Source organism: Peromyscus leucopus, chromosome 23 (assembly GCF_004664715.2).
Source record: "Peromyscus leucopus breed LL Stock chromosome 23, UCI_PerLeu_2.1, whole genome shotgun sequence".
Lineage (NCBI taxonomy): Eukaryota > Metazoa > Chordata > Mammalia > Rodentia > Cricetidae > Peromyscus > Peromyscus leucopus.
In genome coordinates, this window is record NC_051082.1 from 16,327,118 (window position 1) to 16,347,278 (window position 20,161).

The 20,161-nt window shown below is 59.3% G+C and overlaps 1 protein-coding gene across 1 annotated transcript in view; it reads right to left on the minus strand.

Annotated features, from left to right (window-relative positions):
- The window catches only part of Ncor2 (nuclear receptor corepressor 2), a 150,017-nt gene that overhangs the window by 17,100 nt on the left and 112,756 nt on the right, over positions 1–20,161 (minus strand). Inside the window, 12 exon segments of the mRNA XM_028894308.2 lie at positions 1,493–1,643; positions 3,727–3,824; positions 3,967–4,032; positions 4,035–4,070; positions 4,197–4,299; positions 4,750–4,886; positions 5,751–5,915; positions 8,810–8,981; positions 9,706–9,826; positions 15,349–15,958; positions 17,077–17,130; positions 18,654–18,801. Coding sequence (XP_028750141.1) covers positions 1,493–1,643; positions 3,727–3,824; positions 3,967–4,032; positions 4,035–4,070; positions 4,197–4,299; positions 4,750–4,886; positions 5,751–5,915; positions 8,810–8,981; positions 9,706–9,826; positions 15,349–15,958; positions 17,077–17,130; positions 18,654–18,801 — 1,861 coding nt within the window.

A 20,161-nucleotide genomic window follows, 5' to 3' on the forward strand; every position in this document is an offset into this window, starting at 1 on the left:
GCCAGAAAGCACGTGTAGTGTGGGGTGTCAGCAGGGTGCTGGCACCACAGGCATGGGGTTTGGCCCGCAAACAGGCAGAGCTGGAAGCAGGCCCTGCCATCCCACGGCTGGACGGCACGGGGGCTGAGCTTGGGGGACCCTCAAACCAGCTCAGAATTGCTCTGGGCGGGGAAGAGCAGGCTGGTGCCGCCCACGCTCATGGAGGTGGGTGTGCCTCTGTGCCCATGGGTCTAGGCACATTAACCAAGTCTGAGTACACAGGGAAGCCCCATAAACGTCCGCGGATCTGCGTGTGCACAGGTGTGTGTGAGCACCGGGCCCAAGGCCCACGTGAAGCTGTCACACTTGTGTCTCAGCGTGCTCGGCAGTGAGGAGCGTCGCTTTCCCTGGTAACCTGGACCTTTTGAGACCTGGGGGACCACAAAGACAGGGCTGGCCGCTGGGGCTGGGGCGGACAGTGGGTAACACCCTGAACTGCCTCAGACCCACTGGGCCCAGGAAGGACCCAGAGGGCATCCAAAGCTCCAAACAGACAGGCTGGAAGGTCACAATCTGAGCCTGTGGAGGCTCCCAAGCTGTGACTCTGGCTAGGACCTCCGTCAGCCAGCTTATCATCACCGCGGGCTGTCACTGGGACACGCAGCTGGCCTTGTCCCCAAGACTGTGCTCCACTGGCAGGTGCCAGAGCCACGTGGGCCCACTTGTACCTCCAGGACTGTGGGGCTCAAGGAAAGAGAAGCTGGCAGACCCCAGGCCTGCAGCTGGCATCACTGGGGACGGGAACCTGGCCATTGGGAGATGCTTCCTCAGCCATGGGTTCCTCAACTCTTGGGGTGCACTGGTTGCTTTTTATGGCCAGAGAGTAGTGTGTCACAGCTCTACCACAGATTTTCCCTGTCGTGGCGCTCAAAAGTGCCCCCAGCCTATGTTGGGGGAAGCCAAGGCTAGCCCTGACCTCCGCTGTATGCCTATCAGAATGCTTCCTCAGCTCTACCTGTCTCTACAGGCCCCGTAGCCTCCTCCCTAACCAGGGCTGCCTTGTCCCTCCAGGGCCAGGACGGCGCCCTCACAGAAGGACCTTGAGTATATCCACCTCCTCCTATGGGAGGTGGGCAGAACCGAGGCCCAGCCCTCAACCTGTCAAGGCTACCTAGAGGAGCCAGTGCATACTCCAAAGGCTCGTGCCTGCCTTCCGCCCTCAGAGGACCTCCCCGCTCAGCCAAGTGTAGACTGGCCACAACTGGCTGTCTGGGGACACATCCTGCAGTCTGGTCTTCATGACTTCTAATCAACAAGGGTTTTCCCACACACCCCTGGCAGGGGCATCCTGAGCTGGCAGACAGACAGGTACCGTCCGTCTGTCCGATGTGCTCTTGCTCCCGGTGTCCCTGCTACGTCTGTCCTGAGAACAGAGAGCCTGGAAATGGAAAGAAAGGGGGACAGGCACAGGCACCCCACCTAACCTCATGGTTGGTTTGTCGTCTGTACCCACCTTCATAGGACAGGACGTGGCCCTTCTTGCCCTCGTAGATGACGTGGCCCTTGGGCAGGGTGTCCTCCCGTGCCCGGTCAAGGCGACTTGGGCTGTCCTCACCGACAATCCTGCTGATGGTGCCCTTGTAAAGGACGTCAGCGGGCGTGCCCTATAGGGGCGGAGGGGTAAGCACCCGGACCTGCGGGTGACTCTCGGCAACCCCACACACACGCCCCCACCCCACGAAGCATGCACAGAACACACACAGACCCTCACTCAGCGCTGCCCCTTGCTCGTCTCCCTCATCCTGGCCCCCTAGCGCCAGCGCTGTGGCCACCACCCGTCTTTCACTCGAACTCTCCTACAGACGCCATCAAGAGTAGGATCGCATTGTCTCACAGAGACAAGGTCTCTCACTCTATATAGTTCCGGTTAGCCTAGAATGCACCATCCTCCTGCCTCAGCCTTCCAAGAACTGGGACTACGGGTCTGAGCCACCACATCAGGCTGGATGTTATTACTCTATCTACTTCAGATGGGGAAACTGAGGTATGGGGCAGTCATGATCACTCAGCAACCTTTTCCTGGCCTGGAACTGCCAGCGGCTATTGACTCAACACTCCTCCATGCCCTGTCCACTGTCACTAGTAAACATGTCTCTAGATGCCACCTGATGTCCCTGGAGACCAGCCTGACCAGCTAAGAAACACTGATTGAGACGGGGTAAGCCCCACCAGGAGGAGGTGTCCCACGAACAGCCTTCAGTCTTGGGGGGCAGTATTCACGTCAGGTGACTTCTGGGAGCGTGAGTGGGGCCATTAGGTGTAGCTCTGCAGCCAAGCCACAGGGGATAAGAGGGGGCGGCTACCCCAAGTTGCTGATTACTGTCAGCAAGTTACTCCACTTTTCTGAGAACTAGTTAACACATCCACATAGTGAGGACTCTGGCTTGACTCTCAGAGGCCCTAACAAAGCGCCCCCAAATTCTGAGCTCTCTCTTTTGTGACCTCAGGGGCAGATTCAGTGATGGCCGTGTCTCCCGTGGGGCTTGCTCTGCTGAGTGGTCCCCATGGGGCGGGAGCAGTATGGGCTAATTCTGGGTGCCTCCCCTTTACCCAGAGCCGGGTCAGGTGAACGGTAAGAAAATCCAGACAGGCTCTGGGGAAAGGGGAGGCAGGGTCTGGGAACTCCAAGCATGGAGGGACTGTCCTCTGAGGACGGAAATGCAGACAGACCACGGCTCGGCTCTGCAGAGCCCACTGGACAAAACCCAAAGAACATGGGGAGCCACCCTGGTCCACTGAGGCTGCCCCGAGACCTGAGTGCAATCCCGGGAGCTGAGCAGGACACGAGGCTGCCTGGCCTAGGGCTCCAGGGTCGCCAGACAACAGTAGGGTCCGTGGTCTCTACCCGCCACCCATGGGGGTCTCACCAATACCTCTGTCACTGATGGTCCCCAACAGACAGGCCTTAGAGTGCTGACCTCACTCTCCACAAGCCCAAATCAACGGAAAGGGTCACCGGCACCCCTTAGACCTGGCCCCTGAAGCTCTTCATGCTGGCCTTGTGCCCTAAGACCGCCTTAGAATAACTCTCCTGACAGTAATATTTCTGTCAGAGGAGAAACTGAGTCAGGGAAGGCCGCTGCCGCCAGGGCATATGGCTGAACTTTTGCCCGCAGCTTTTGCTCTTTGCCTTCAAAAGGCCACAATTTCCAAACAGACTCGAGGGGAAGCCTGGGGCATCAAAGTTGGCCCCCATAGTGAGTCAAAGGGCACTGTGGTGGGCAGGCCTGTGGTTGGAAGCCCTCTGGCGGGGGGTGGGTGGGTGGGGGGAGACGCGGGTCCTGACCACACACAGTGGTACTAAGTCTGGCACCCACCACTGGGTGATATGCCAGGAGCCAGCTGCCAACCCTCCAACCCTGCTCCAGCTACCTCTTCTGGCCACACTAGCTAACGTCACTTCCCTCTCTTCCTGGCCCCGGTGACTTTCTGAGTCCAGGCACTTCACTGATTTGCGACTCCTGACACTCTGCTTACCCCCGCCTGGCTATCCCTAGCTGTGGTTGGTGGCCGCCACACCTAAGTGCCTGAGACACGACACCTGTTTGATCAATCATCCAGGCCTGACCCCACACGGCACAGTGACCATTCGGCGCATCATCTCTGGTCTGCTCGGAGATCATCTCATCCCACCCCAACCCGCTCTGCCTGCCTGCCTGCCTGCTCCACCCCGCTCCCGGCACCTACGTGGGTGATAGAGCCGCGGTAGCTGGGGCCGTCTGCGGCCCGGGTGCTGGGGAGGCCCTTGGTGATGCTCCCGCTGGCGGTGGAGCCCAGTGCCGTCCCTGGAAGGCATAAGACACAGCTCTTAGCGCCCCAAGCCTGAAAGCCATCCAACTATCCTGTCGATGTCGCAAGGCTGAGGAGGCAGTCATGAGGTGGACTTTCGGTCTCTCTAGGAGGTGAAGGGGATTGGCCAGGCCTTACCTCTCAGCACAGATGTCTCCTGAGCAGTGGGCACCCCCAGACTCTCAGGTGGCCCAGCCTGGCCCGGGGGGACAACTGCTCCTGCTTCACTCCACTGAATGGGGCTGGGGGTGGGGGAGACAATACACAGAGGTCTCAAGACTGCCCCTCCCACTGGGCTCCCCAGCCAGGCCAAGATGGCTCACCCCCTCAGCACAGGTCACAGGAAGCAAAGGGTTATGGGCACTTACCCAGCTTCTTAGGGTCCACAGACAGAGGCAGCCCCATGGTGAGAGGGCCCATGGGGGCCTTGGCATGTTCTGAGTGGGGGACTCGAAGCTGCACAGACATTCCCTGCCAGGGCAAGGGAGTAGGTCACAGCCAGACTCAACCACAGGGAGAGCCCTGCCTAGGGCCTGAGGATACACAGGTCAGAAACGGGGCTGCTGGCCCTCTCAGGTGCAGGACCGTGGACGGGCCAACACCCACCCACGGCTGGCGCTCATGTAGAGGACACAGTGTGAACGCTTGGCACACGCATGTGGTGAGGGCAGGCAGGCTGCAGAGGTGATCAAGGGCTTGCCACACGACACCCCACAGCCTGCTGCAGCTACAGCCCCCTACCCTCCCACTTAACGGAGGGCGAGGCCGTACAGTGGAATGCACAGCCTCTGATCTAGACAGCCCCCAAGACTGGCCCGAAGAGAGGAGTGAGGGCGCTAGCCACCACCCAGCAGCACCCCTGGGAACATGAGACGGCTTGACTATGCCCATGATGGGAGACCCAGGCCAAGAGGCACTCACCTGGGAGATGGCACCTAGCTGCCTCTCAAGTACGCCGGGATGCTTGGCAGAGGAGATAAGGGGCGGGGGGTTAGAGATGGGGGGGCGCGGCAGGACCGGCCGGACACTGTCGTGGAGGCCCAGAGGCAGTGGGTGACCTGCAAGCAAACATTACGTATATACTGGGGGGCTCCTCTGCACCACACGTCTCTGTTCCGTGACCTGAGCCTTCCACCGGAACCCCAAAGTTCTGGACTGTCCTTCCATACCGACACCATCATCTCCCTTTCCACACCCAAGCCTCTAAGCCAGCACCCCATTTCCACTCCTTCCCTAGGATTCTCCTCTCCTCACAGGGGTCAAAGGGTCTTTTCCAAAGTCAGCAGGCCATCCCCTCCATGAGCCTGAGATGGCTCCCCATAGCCTTCAGGAGAGTCACCTTTGGCATGGATGAATTCAGTGGCACGTGACTGGGGATCCCTGAGCTCCCTGGGTAGTAATGTTCTGCTGTGACAGCTTGATCTGGTGCCTCAAGTGTCCCTATTCTTCCTGGCCCTCTGCACATGCTGTTCCTTCTCCCTGGCATGCCTCTCCCTGCTCCCCAATCTCCCTTGGTACACTCGTCCTTCAGCATCAGCTCTACCTGGGCTGGCCCCCTTTTAATGGTGCCGAGGCCCATCAAGAATAGAAAACCTAGGTGGCTCTCCAACCAGTCTCCCAGCACGTCAACCAAGGCTGCCCTCCCTCTTCCCCCCATGGCCACTCTCTGGCTTAGCCCCTGGTGGAAAGCATCTCCCATGCTAGGCCTCCCCATGGCCAGCTCCAGCACTTCCCCACGGCCACCACAGGCAGTGTGGGAGCTTTCTCAGGTCTCGGAAGGTCCCCAGCTTCCCAGCACTGAGCAGGCCAAACCGTCAGCCTGGTCTCGTCCGACCGGGACCCTCCACTGTGCAGTCCTGGGCCAGCGTAAAGAGCCGGTTGCCGCTGACTGCAGAGGCCTAATTAGCGGTGTGCTGACTCACCAGGAGGTGTGTAGGAGAAGGCAGAGGGGTCTGGGGCGTGCGGGGAAGTCTTGATCACCTCCCGTGGAGGGATGGGGAAGGGCAGGCCCGATGTCCAGCGTGGGGGCTCAGTAGGTAGCTTCGGGCCTTCAGTAGGGAAGGCCGGAAAGAATGAAGGTTTCTCTGCTGAAGGAGGAAAGAGGTGGGCAGTCAGGGAGTGCTCTGCCATCCCTATACCCTGCACCCCACTGGCCAGCTGTGACAGGACCCCAGCAAGGGGGGCGTGGGGACATGGTAGCACGGGTGTGCTGCCACGCATGTCCCCACGACACTTGCTTGGTATGGGACTGGCCCACAGCATGGGCCACAGGGAACCACTGGGCACAGAATGGGGCTCTGGGATCGGTAGTCCATAGGCATCCATCTGTGCCAGGCGAGAGGGCTTGGCACCCACTGCACTCTGGCCGTCTCGAGGCACAACAGGGGGCATGTGTCAGAGGGCTAATCTTTGGCTCATGGCTCCCTGCAAATGCCACCAGCCCGGCGCACAGGACCAAGAGTGGTGGGTCCGGCTTGCTGCTCAGGGACTGCACGCTATGGCAATGGACGTGGCTGTAGCAGCCACTCCAGATGAGCACTGGGGCACAGGGAGTCTGGGTGCCGGCCATCTACCATAGCTAGTCACTGGGCTGAGTCCCAGCCAGGCCTTGATGAGCCTGTATGGGTACGTACAGAGAGGACAGTGACCAAGACCCTTTGGATGAGGTCTCCAGTCACCTTCCAAATGTGGCCATGTCTGGATTGGAACTCACATGGCTACAAAACAACAGCAAAAGGCAGCACTCTCCTGGATGTCACAGCCCGTTTGTCCCCACACCGTCCTCATGGAAAGACTGAGGTCCCAGCTGCTGAGTGCAGGGGAGAGCTGGGAACACAGGCAGCTGGCTGCAGCCCATGACCCGTGCTTGTGGCTGTGCCCCAGGGCCCACGGAGCCTGTGCCTCTCGGGCCTTGGATGCTCAGAGTCAGGCCAGCACTCACCAAGGCTCCACGAGCTCGCTCTGACCTCGGCTGCAATCTGTTCTAAGCGGCAAGCCCTGGCTGGATACATTCTGGGGATCACAACCCACCCGGAAATTGTGAAGGACAGCGGTCCCAGTCTCAGAATAAAAATTGAGCTCCCTCCACATAATCCTAGGTTGTACTGAAGGTGAGTTGTGGCAGAACCAGAGGCCTGAGTGCTACCGTCCACATCTCTCCTAATTTAGGGAAGGCCAAACTCGCCTTGAACGCATGCCCCGCGGAGGTGATGGCCCACAGAGGAACTGGCATGGGATTTACATTCGCTACCTACATACAGGGCTTGCTCTGAACCCGGAAGTTCAAACACCTGGTGCCCTGGCTCCATGGACACCTTGGCTGCCCCGTTCCGCTTGGCTCTGGAGAGCTGGGGGACAGAGAGGAAGTCGCGGGCTGGAAGGAAACAGGGTCAGACCCAGCCAAGGCAGGCAGGTGGCTAAGAGCCAGGATGGACAACCTGTTCCTCCAGCCGGGCCCAGGGATCCCGAGGGACCTTCCTGGCCCGGAGGCTCCCTGCCGGGGCCAGGACAGAGAAAGCTGGCTTCCTGCATGCTGGGTTCATGTGTCCCCTGGGGAGCAGAGCTGTGGCCAGACCACGTGAGAGACAGAGCCTGCCGCCAGGTGCAATGTTCCCCAGGGAGGAGGTCTAGGAAATAACACAGCCCTGGCCCCATGGATGGGCCCAGAACCAGCTTCAGGGACCATGGGCTGCTGGCTCTTTTCCCAGGGCCTGGGGCCCCGACGCAGCAGGACCTGGCTGGCCCTGGGTGGCTCCAGGCCCTGCTCCGCCACAGCTGCCTGGCCTGAGCCTGACCAGTGCCTCTCCCCTCCCCTACGGCCACCCCAGGCTACCATCTTGAGTCTGGCTGGCTTCTTACAACACCGTTCTACACCACACCTGGACGATTGAAGTCCACCCCTCGCTGGAGCACGCTCCGGCCCCAGCTCCAACAAGACACCCCTGCCCTCGTACCCCAGGGGCCATCACTACGTCCTGCTGGCTTGGCCTCCGGAACAAACGCAAGGCTCCCCTTCCTCCCACTTCCAAGGCCACCTGTCAAGTCCGGGCTACCCTAGAGCTGTTGGGAGGAGCGTCTCCTCGGCCCGCCTCCCACCCCTGCCCTACTCCCTTCTGCCCTGTCTCAACAAGCATCAGAGGCTGACTTTTCCCCCAAACCCTCATCAGATGACACTCCCCTCCCCCAGCACACCGTCACTCAAAGCTACGCTCCACAATCGGGCTACACAATCAGAGTCCTCGGTCCCCTCTTTGATCTTCTCTCCCAACTCCTCTGCCAGCCACAACCTCCTCTGGCGATGATTAGGCCCCGAAGGGCCTTTTCCCCCGTCATTGCCCCCCACCCCCACCTCGCCTTGCCAGATCCTCACTGGACACACAACCCAGACTGCCCTGCCCCCGCCCTGACCCACTTGTTCCTCCCGCCTGCCACCGCCAGCTTAGGTGGCGGCTTTACCTCCCTCCCACAATCCCAGGGCAGCACAGATGTCCAAGTACCACGGAGCCCTGGCAGATGCCGCCCACTACTGACATGGAAGGCTCTGGACTGTGTGCTGAAGACGAAGGGGTGTGGACAGCGGGCAAGCCATGGGTTAGCCAGGGAGAGCCTAGCCAGTCCAGCTCAGGTCAGCCCTGCTCTTGATCCGGGACAGAGATCGGCACGGTCCCTTCAGGGAGCCCAAAGGTCACATGCGAACTGATTCACACCGAAGGAGAAGCTGGCTACAGACATGTTTGCATGCACATATGTGTGCGCGTGCCTGCACACACACACACACACACACACACACGCACACGCACACGCACACACGCACCAGGAGTTTCTCAAGAGCCCCCAGCTCAAGCTGCTTGTGGCCAAGTCCTGTGATCTGCTACCTCAACTGTGCCTCCCCGGGCTGGTCCCCAGCTGGCCCGCACTGCCACGGGAGCCCCACAGAGAGAGGGTCGTCCCTCACTCTCACCACACTGTGCTCAACACTCACCCTCTTTCTCGGCAGGAGGTACCGGGCTCCGGCTCTTGCCGCGTGGACTTCCTCCCGACTGCTGGGACACGTCACCCTCTGGCTGTAGGTGCTGCGTGGGTGGAGGCACAGGGGGAGCTGGCTTTGGGGGCACTGTGTCCTCCCGGGGGGGTTCATGGACCTTGGTGACCTGCTGGGGGTATGGGGCGGGCATGAACATTCTAGTCCCGTGTCAGAGGTTGACAGGTTGCGGAATGGCTGTGTGTGGCCGGCATGAAAGCCGGGTACAGAAAGGCAGCCATATCCTTAAAAGCCCCCATGTGGAGGCAGAGTCTTAACATCAAACATAGGGGTCACCACCACCTAAGAAGGGACTGTTTCAGCTGCCCTGAGCAGGTGGGTGCTGGGACCCACTGTTGCCCAGTCTACCCGACACCCCACATCACTGGGAATCGGGAGTAAGGGAGCTTTGGGGAGGTAGCAGTGAGGCCAGCCTGGATGTCCCTGAACTGCTACCTTCAGTGGAAAGGTCAAGCCTAAATCTCAAAAGGGAAATGGCCGAAGGGGCTACAGCCAGCCAAATGTCTTTGGAAAATGAGGTGTCCGTTCCCAAAGGCCCCGAAGATAGACCTGATAAGGCCTGGACATTAGCTGGCTGAGGTATCGCTGGGGTCTGGGGGCTTTGCTGGCCACAGCTGCCTGGGACGTGGCAGAACTTCTGGAGAGCGATCGCTCACATCAGACTTCCCGATCTCCCAACTCCTCCCAGTCTTCCTACCCTATCACCAGCCCTACGTACGCATCGCCATCTCTGGGGGCCACTGGCCTGCTGGGAAGAGCCCCCACCCGCCCCGCTCAGCACACAGGAAGCCAAGGTCAAGGTCAAGGTGGGCTCCTCGGATGCAGGGTTTACTCACAATGGGGGGGATGGCGGCCGCTCGCTGCTTCAGCTGCTTCAGGTCCAGCGGCTTCTGGGGCGAGGTACTGGCCCGTGGATCGCCGGCCGGGGTGAGGAGGCTGGGCCTTGGTGACAGCAGCCTGGGGAGGGACAAGCGTCAGGTCAGGCTGGAGCATCAGCCACAGGCTCCTGCAGGGCCTTCCTGGGAAAGGGGGCTGTCCTGCCTCCATGGCTTCTCCTTCAAGCCCTGGAAGGTGGAGCCCACCAGGGAGGCCCTTAGCAGAGGTCCGGGTGCCCCAGCCAACACACACTGCTGGGTTAGCAGCACTCCTCCGGCCCCCCCACACCGACGCTCCAACATGGCCTCAGGGCAGAGAGACAGCTGAAAAGCCCTAACCGGGTGCCTAGGCCACTCGGGCCCTGAGGGAGTGGCCAGAAGGCCACAGACTCAACCGGATCAGGGTGGAGGGACATTGAGAGATTCCTTAGAGATTATTCGTGTCCCAAACCCAGAGCAGGCTGGGCCCCTGGGACGGGGCCAAGAACTCCACTAACTGGAGCCTGTGTCTGCTGGGCCCAAGTACGGTTCTGGGCACAGTCCTGTCCTGTGGGGTGGGCAAGATTCATTATCTCAATGATGGGGGCTGAGCTATGGGCTACAGCCCTAGAACCTGGACAGAGGACAAATCCGGGGTGGGTTCTCGAAAGTACCGGGGGGGGGTGGGGGGGCCTGTGTGCTCCTGGGTACGGTGGCCATCCCCACTCAAGCCACATGAAAACATGTTAGCCGGAACTCCAGCCTTTGGGGTGAGAAGGGCTGACAGCTGGGAAGGACATGGTTGGAGCCACAGGGGGCAGAGCAGAAGAGCGCATGCCTCCCTCCGCAGATGGAGGGGCACGGACGCCGCTGTGGCAGGGCCATGCATACGACAGGCCCTGCGGGTAGCAGCCGACTGCCCGCATCTGCCACACGCTCAGCCAAGCAGGGAGAGCAGACAGGATGACGCCCTGCTGAAGCTGCCTGAGGCACACAGGGGGCAGGAAGAACAGGTCACCCTGAGTCCTCCATCCCTCCGTCCCACCTGTCCACACCCATGGCAGGGACTCCTTCGCTGCTGTCCTCACCAGATTTCACTTGACCCCTGTTCCATCTGGCCACATGCTCCACCTTGGGTTTTAGCAGCATATCCCGGATATCCCGTCATCCACTCACCCTTAGCTGTTTTTCTTTTCTTTCTTTCTTTCCTTTTTTTTTTTTTTTTTTTTTCTTGATGGTTCGAGACAGGGTTTCTCTGTGTCACAGCCCTGGCTGTCCTGGAATTTCTTTGTAAACCAGGCTGGCCTCAAACTCATAGAGATCTGCTTGCCTCTGACACCCGAGTGCCGGGATTAAAGACCTGCACTGCCACCACCCAGTTGCCCATGGCCATTTTAATGGCCAGCTTTGGCAAACTCAAACTGAAATAAAATACTACACAGGCTTAGGAAGATGGATGGACAACTCCTCTAAAGGTCATGCCCAGGCTCGATATGGTGGCAAGACACCTGTCATACCAGTGCTGGGGAGTCTGGGCGGGAAGACTGTGTAAGTTCAAGGCCAACCTGGGCTACCTAGTGTGACCCATTTACAAAACATCAAACAAAAACACAAGGCTACTCCTGCTAGCCCCACATACTCAAGAGGGATGAGGCTGTACACCCCAGAGCAACTCACTCATGAGTGTTCCTGACAAACTGCTTAAGCCACACAGATACCCACAGACTGATGCTGAAGGAAGACACAGGGCAAAACGTGACATCCATATCATGGAGCCCTGACCCTCATCCCCCACTAGAAGAGCCCCCAAAACACGGGGCAGGAGAGGCCAGACACAGTGGCCACATTCCCTGTTCCCTTCACAGGACCCTGGACTGGAGCATCCGTGGACACCACGGCTGGGAAGGGTGTGGACGTCTCCTCTAGGGTGATGGCCTGGTCTGGAGTGACACCGTGAGACACTAAAAACACCCAAGGTCACAAGACTGTGTGCTCTAAGGGGCATGCTGTTGGGCATGTTGAGTTATAGCTCACCAGAGCTGCCAAGAGGAAGGTGGGCTATGATGGAGGGACCACCACAACAGCAGCACTTGTTTTCCGTGAGCAGTAAAACCCAGGGAGCGCTGTGTCCCCCAATCTGAGTACAGGTGCAAAACAGTATTGAGCTTCAGCGCCGGCAGAAATCTGGACTTCCGTGTACGTGCAGAGACTCAAACTGCAATCCTAGTACATGACGGCATGCCCCTGGAGCTAAGGCCTTTTCTACAGGGACCATGTGCCTCAGTTTCCCCATTATCTCCAGGCAGGCAAAAGGATAGAACGGTATCCCAGAGATGGAGAGATGGCTCAGAGAACCCGGGTTTGGATCCCAGCACCCATAAAGTAGCTTACAACAGCCTTAATTCAGCACCAGAAGATTCTATGCCCTCTTCTGGCCTCCTTCCTGTGGCCTCTGTGGTCTGTGCATGAATGTGGTACACATACGCTCAGGCAGATGTGCAAACACACACATAAATAAATGGGGAGGAGAGAAGGCTCTGGCAGAGGACTGATGTTCGAGTCCCAGAACCCACGCCAGGCGGCTTACAAATGCCTGCAACTCCTTCTCTAGGGGACCAGATGGCCTCTGGCCTAATCGGGACCCAGCACTCATGTGCATATACTATACATAGGCACATAATTAAAAACAGTAAGTCTTTAAAAAAAATAAAGCTTTGACAATCTCTGGCTCCAAGACAAAAAGCCCATTGGTCCCTACACTCCCTGATTCAGGCCTCTGTGCAAAGCACTGAACGTAAGCTCCGATGGCCACAGGGCCTTTGTGCTGGCTCTTTCCTGTACTCAGATGGCTCCCCCTCCACTGTGCACACTAACCGCGATGAGCATCCTCGAGTGTTGCCTCCTTCCAGTCACACACACCATCCACGGGTCTCAAGAGCTAGAATCCTTTCGTCTTCTCTCCTCACCAACACCAGAGAACTCAGGCATCAGGGTCCTGCTAGACCTACGTCTAGAAACTCCAGGGGCCTGCCCAGTCCACACTGCACTAACACTATGGGCCTGGCCCCCGGGATCATGATTATGATAACAAAGCCAATTCTGTGGATATGTCTGTACCCACTGCAGGTGGAGAAAGTGAGCTGGGGGGGGGGGGCGCTTTCCAAGTTCCAACCCTGCTGGAAAGCTCCAGGCCCCTACTCTGAAAGTGTGTGGGGGGGGAGGGGCAGCAATCTAAGCCCGAAGCCAACTCCAGGCCCATCTGTCCCAGGCAGAGCAGCAGAGCTCTCCGGCAGTGCCCTTCAGGCTTGATGGGATCACCCCCAGTTTACAGACAGCAGCCCAGGTTGCTGGACCTGCTGACGCACTTCTGCCCTCCCTGGCCCCCATGGTGTGGCTGGTGAAGGACCGGTGGGTGGTAACCATCCAGCCAGGAAGTCTAGCCGCTCACTGAGAGCACGCGTGGGCCCCAAGGCAGGGGACGGTTGGTCCCACAGGGCCTGACCGGCCAGGTGTCTTGAGTCCCAGCCCAGGGCTCAGACAGCAAGCAGGAAGGCCATCAAGCACCAGGAAGGGAGGGAAGGGACACCAGCGGCTGGAACTGAGGGGGCACCAGCCTGACGAGATCCCAGACATGTCTGAGGAAGGGGCTAGTACTCAGGGCGGCGCCCCCATGCCTGGCTCTGCAGCCTAGGAGCCCACCGTCCACTCTAGAGGAGGACGCTGGTGCCACCTGCGGCCCTGTGGCACTCTCAGTAGAGACCCTGGTGGTACCAAAGCTGCCATGGGCTCTGTGTCCCCCGCTGTGCCTGTTAGGACATCGGGGCCCCTTAGAAACCCGCTGGCCAGCGTCTGCTTATCCAGGGCCATCTGTTGCCCATCTGCTCCATGTGGGCCCTACCAGTGGGGTCCTCAGGGGACATGCAAGACCCACAAAGCATCCATTTCAGATCTGCCAGTCCCGAGGGGAATGGGGAGCCAGGGGAAGCAGGAAGGGCCCTGTGTGGGCTGGTCTGAAGGTCACGGTCTCCTCCCTTGCTCAGCCGGAATTTTTCAGAGACTTGAGGGGAAGAGAAAACAGACTTTGCTGTTTGCAGTCCAAACAAACACACTGCCTCGTCACAAAACATCTCCTGCAGCTGCCCAGAGGGGGGTGGGGCGTCTAGATGTGATCAGGAGAGGTTTCCAGGCCTGCCCTTGAGTGCCCAGACGGTCCTACCTAAAAACACGGTGCCCCTGGGGCGGGGGGTGGGGGCGATCAGAATGCTCCCCCCAGATATGCCCTCACTTCAGAGATGAAGCTGGGGTGACCGCATGGCCAGGGGCCTCCATGTCTGGGCCCTGGAGGAGATCACCTCAATCCATGTCCCTCACCTCAATCCCTGAAATCACTCAAACAACCTGGCTCACATGCAACAGCCTGGCCCATGAAGTGCTCCTGCGTGCACCTGGCGGGCTCCTACCCAGGGCCTTTGCACTGACTGCTCTCACCACAGAAGGGAAGAATGGGGTCCTCCCTGTGTCCCAGACCTAACTTCAGGGCCCCTGCGCATGGGACTTTTGTCGGGAAGCCATGCTGATGTCATCGCAGGAAGGAGGCGGCAGCAGCGGCGGCGGGGATCAGAGTGCTGTGTCTACAAGCCAGGGACTCCAGGGAACCATGCGAAAAGACACTGGGTGGGGACTTTTCAAGCTGTGATATGGGAGTGACTCCATGACACCTGGATTTGGACCTTCCACCTCCATTACTTCACCACCAGGTCTGGGTCACAGCTGCAGGTCACCAACATACACTGCTAACGCATTCTGCCCCGAGCCTTCTGTGGCTACCTCACTTCCAGATCGCAGCTCCATGCTGCCCCAAAGTGGGGCTTCCTTCCACTGCCCCCTACAAGAATGAATCCACTGGGGGGCGGGGTGTGCACGTCTTTTAATTCCAGCACTGGGGAGGCAGAGGCAGGCGGATCTCTGTGATCCAGACCAGGCCAGCCTGGTCTACAGAGCGAGTTCCAGGACAGGCTCCAAAGCTACGCAGAGAAACTCTGTCTCGAAAAAACAAAATAAAAAGAATCCTCTGGCAGTGGTCTGAATAAGACTAATTACCACAGGCTCGTACATTAGAATGCTCAGTCTGCAAGGAGGGTACTATGAGAAAGGATCAGAAGGAGACGTGCCCTTGTTGGAAGAAGTGTGTCACTAGGGGTAGACTTTGAAAGTTTCAAAAGCTAAGGCCAGGTTCAGGCTCAGTTATCAGTCAGCCAGTCAGTCTGTCCGTCTGTCCCTGTCTCTCACTCACTTCTCCAGCACCATACCAACCATGCTTGCTGCCAAGCTCCCCATCCATCATGATGGGGTGGACTAAATCCCTGAAACTATAAGTCAGTCCCCCGTTAAAGGTTTTCTTTTATAAGAACTGCCTTGGTCACGGTGTCTCCTCACAGCAATAGAACAGTGACCGAGACACCCCCGTTTCTGGTCTCAGTCTCACGCTGGCCCCCACAGACCAGCCACAGACTTCCAGGCGGGCAGGGCCACCTGTGTTGCCCTTAGCAGATGGAGGGTGTTCCCTGTGTTTGCAGAATACACAAGAACCAACGCTCACAGCCGGGGCTGCCCGGGGCCGCTCACCTGCCCTTGTCGCCTCCCTCGGGCTCGTCCACCTCGTCGGCACTGCAGGTGGCACTGGAGTCACTGTCCTGGGGGGGGCCCGAGCTGGAACCCTTGGTGGCCCCAGCCTTGCTTCCAGCCTCGTCCACCTTGAGCGGCGCCTCAGACGCAGCCTCGATGGCCTCTGTGCCTTTGGCCTTGTCTTCGGGCTCCTCCTCAGCCTCCTCCTTGTGCTCACTCGTCACACTCCTGGGCGGCTCCTCAGGGACCTCAGGCTCCTCTGCCTTTCCCACATCAATCATCAGCTCCTCAGACTCAGGCTTCTGCTCCTTGGCATCCTCCGTCTGAGGAACTGTGGCCGCCTGGTCTTCTTGGTCATCCTTGGGAACAGCAGCCGGGGGTGTGGCGGGGGACGGGGGAGCGACTGGGGATGGCGGGCCACTGGCATCAGGGGCTGGGCAGGGCTCAGCGGGGGCCGCTGCAGGTTCTTCTGGTGGAGGGACGGGTGGCTGGGTGGCAGCAGGCAATGCCTCAGTGCCGGTGGCCTTAGGTCCATTTTGCCCAGTGTCCTTGGTGGCCTCCGTGCGCGGGGATGGGACACTCTCGGTATCAGAGCTGTTGTTGATAGCGGCTACATGCAGGGCGAAAGCAAAGAGGGGGGTGAGCTGCTATGTGGGAGGTGCCAGCACTCCCCAAAAAATACCGGAACGGCCCCCAGGCTCCTACACATCCAGGTGAGCCTCGTCCCCGACAAGTCCCTATAAGACCCTTCCTGGGCTGCCGCAGTCCCATGACCAGTCTGCATCTTCAGCGTCTCCTTCCAGCTGTCCAGAGACCGGCCAACCCTAACCACTAGGCTCCCTAGTAGCCTGTGCTCCTACAGGGCCCAGTCTAAAGACAGCCTCAAGACAGGCCCTCAATCGGGTCTGCAGACATGATCTGATAGGCAGGTATGATCTCGGCTCTGTGCCCGACTTTGGGTACTCCCATGGGAAACTTGGGGCTTTTCTCAAGCTTCAGCTTTTCCTTCCCCGGAACGGGGGACCAAACCGCCGTGGGGGGGCTGCAGAGCCACTGCACAGGCCCAGGGCTGTGCGTACAACATGGCTGACATCATAGCACAAGATAGACCACTGCAGAGGACACCCCTGAAAGAGCATGCCCACTGCTAGTGCTCTGTGGGTGTCCCACGTAGGTTAAAGGTTGCGTGTGTGTGTGCGTGTGTGTATGTGTGTGTTTGTACACACCATAGGATTCCCACACATAGTTAAAGTGGTGTGTGTGTGTACTGAAGCACCAGAACCTGTGTGTGTGTGTGTGTGTGTGTGTGTGTGTGTGTGTGTGTGTGTACACAGCATGGGATTCCCACATAGGTTAAAGGCTGTGTGCGTGCGTGCGTGTGTGTGAAGTGTGTGTGTGTGTGTGTGTGCGTGCGTGTGTTGCGTGCTGAAGCACCAGAGAGCCAGCCTCTATAGCTTTTCTGATCTCATGTCCCTCTGTTTTCTGCAAAACAGACACCTGGAATCAGGGCTGGAGACACGGATGAGGGGAAAGGTCCTGAAGGAAACCCGAGAGAGGAAAGACAAACAGGGCATGCTGACCACAGCCGAGGGAGAGAACAGCACGGGAACAGACACTGTGCAGGAGAACCCAGAGGAAGCAGCACGCGGTGAGGCATGGGGGACAGATGTGTGGCCTTGGATACCCTGCTGCCTCCCCAGCCCCCCTCAGCCACAGCCACGCTCTTACCTGGGCCACTGCACTCTCCCACTCTGGAAACCTCGTTCCCAGAGGCCTGTAAGCCTGGAAGGAAGGTGGAGAAGAGTTAGCATTGAGGAGGCAAGAATCCAGTGGAAGGGGAACGGGTGTGGCTGGCAGATGGCAGGGGACCCACAGCAGCTTCCACAGCATCTCCTTGCTCAGCTCCCAAGGGAGGGCCTGGCCACCCACAGCTATGGTGACCTGCAGCAGCCCGCACAGGCAAGGTATGTCCAGGGTCAACAGAGCCCTGGCCAAGTGCCAGGGGCACAAACCAATGGGCGTTCCTGTCCCTCAACCAAGAGGCCCATCAGTCAGTCACCAGCCTTTTCTGCTTCTCAGCTCCCTTGGATCCCAGAGCAGGACACCTTGCCCAGAAACGGTATCAGTAACACCAGCAGGGAGCTGGTCGTGGGCACAGGGCATGTGACCCTAGAGACCTCCAGATCAGGGTTCTCATTAGCACGCTGACAGGTGAGGAAGCCGAGACACAGAGAGCTGATCAAGCTGCCTGGGCCGCAGAGTGGGTCTGACCTCTGGGCTTCCTCCTCATAGCCCAACGACAGGACACAAGAGGCTGAAGCCACTGAAGTCCTGTGAAGAAGTGACAAGGCCCCTCGGCTGTCAGTGCCTCCGACTCACGGTCAGGCATGTCCACACCAGCCGCCCTCAGAGTCACGCAGGAGCTGTGACATCTGGGGCTGGCCCCACCCTAAGGACCGGGCCTGGGCTGGGAAGGACGAGCTGGAGGCTCAGCTCTGCGCGGGGTCAGAGACGCTCCAGCCGGCCCCCAGGGTGTGCAGCAGGCAGGTCCTCGGCCTGGCGCTCAGTAGGCACTTTACAGACCCACACACCAAGGGTCAGGAAGAACACACGCCCCTTCCCCTGCAGGCCACAAGGCCCAGGGCTGTGACCAGGCCTTAGAGACCTGGAGTGACTTCTTCACGCCTCAGTCTCCCCTGTAAACATGCTGTCGCCGATTCCTCAGGCGATGGTGACAGAGATGAGGCTATGGGGCTGCCATGACCGTTACCACACAAGGAAGTCCTCGGTCAAGTCGTCCCTGGCCTGTAAGTGCAGGGCCTCACACAAACGCTTGCTAGAGCAATGGGCCTAAGTCACGTCATGGTCCCCAGTGGAGTGCTTCCCTAGGACTCAGTTTCCCCATACTGAAGACAGGCCCAGTGCTCTTGGGTGTGAGAGGCTAGCTGGGTCTTCCACACTGCTGTCCCAGGAATCCCTGTGAGAGTCTGGCCCTCTTCTCCCCGCCTAACGTGACCCCCCCCCCCCCCCCCTCCACCCCCCCCCGCCCCCCCCCCTCCACGCTCGTCCCTCCATGGCTGCTGAGGCACTCACAAGTCAGGTCGCCACAACAGCGACAGCCATGCAAACCAGCCTCTCTGAGTCTCACCTAGTAACCAAGCCCGCCACAGCCCAGTCAGGGCTCCTCTGTGGTCATCCCTAGGCCTGGCTCAGGGAACCAGAGGCTGCCTAGGAGGACGGAGACACAGAACGGGGTGGGCATGTGTGACCCCTCCCTCCCTCCCTTCTGAGGACAGTGACTTCACCTTCCGCCTCCTCAGCCAGCTCTTCCTCATTGGCACTTGCGCCCGAGGCTTCCATCTCCTCGTCCTCGGCGGCAGGTGGGAAGGCTGTCTCCTCGCTCGCTGCGGCTGGGGTCTTCTTTTTCTTCCTCCGCGCATTCCTCTCCTTCTCCTGGGACAGGACAGCAGTGGTCAAGGCTGGAGATGCCTCAGGCCTGAGGCCCCGCCACAGCTCCAAGGGCAGCGAGCCTGCCTGCAGGGCTGTACAGGCGACCTTCCCACTCGCCCATCGGAGTGGCCACAGGCCAGGGCTATTTTTACCACAGAGGCTTCAGAGTGCCATGTGTCCCAGTGGGTCACTGGGCACAGGGTGGGCCAGGCCAGCCTGGGAAGGCCACAGTGTCACAGTGCACACTCGGGACACCGAGCTGCGACTACAGACTCGGCAAGCCCAACAGGGCCACTGTCCTTAAAGCCAGCCACATACACTCTAAAGGACTCCGGGGGCTGACTAGGGACCACGGGGGTCGGGGTGGGGGATTAAACAGGGATAGAGAGAGCACATGGCCAAGGCAGCTGGCTGGGTGATCAGGTTTCTATAGGAAGGTGACATGACACTTGGGGTCCAGGTCTGAGTACTGAGGGAGCACCCAGGCAAGGTGCTGGCTGAGAGGCCTGTGTGCAAAGCCCCTGGGGTGTGGACGGGCCATGCTGTAGTACTGCCTTCCCTCAGTCCACCCCTATTCCTACACACTCGGGGCCCAGCTTCCCACCCTCCCAGCACGGGGGCATTCACAATCTTCCCCAGGCTGAACCTCTGTGTCCCCACACCGAGCTGGGCAGAAGTCCAGAACGGCCAAAGCTTCCCTGGGTTTGGTATGCAAAGCAGAGTCGGCGGACAAACGGGTCTCAAACTGGCCAGGATTCCCCGGTGGGGGTGGGGGGGCATTCTGGATCTAGCATGGCACAAGTGTGGTATGAGGGAAAGTGTGCGGTCTGAGGTGCCTGGTGGCACCCCTTGGTTCTCACTGACACCCCTGGTTTGGCATCATCCATAGGGAGTCCAGGTGGGGCTTCACCAGGCGCAGTCATTGAGGAACAGGCTAGGTGGGAAGGAGTGTGGTGGGGGGGAGACACAATACAACTGAGAACCTTCTCGGGGAGAAGGCCGAAAATAGAAGAGGGGACCACGGGCCAACAAAGGACAGGCTAGCAGCTGGTCAGAGATGACAGTTCTGCTGCATCTGGCTAGTGACACTCTGTCCTGGAAATACAGCATGCGTGTGCTCTGGGGTGATGGCCTGCTGTCTCCCCAGCCACACAAGGCCCTGCGGTACAGGTGTGTCAACCTAAGTCCGGGGACAAGGCTCCCAGAACACGAGAACAAAAGGGGAAATACGTGTCTGTCCGGCCGTCACCACCTCTATCACCAACGCTAGGCCACAGGCTTGTCCTGACTATACACAGACCTCATGGGACATTTGCCCTGCCACCCACACCCACACAGGGCCTGGTCTTGGCACCTCCCAAGA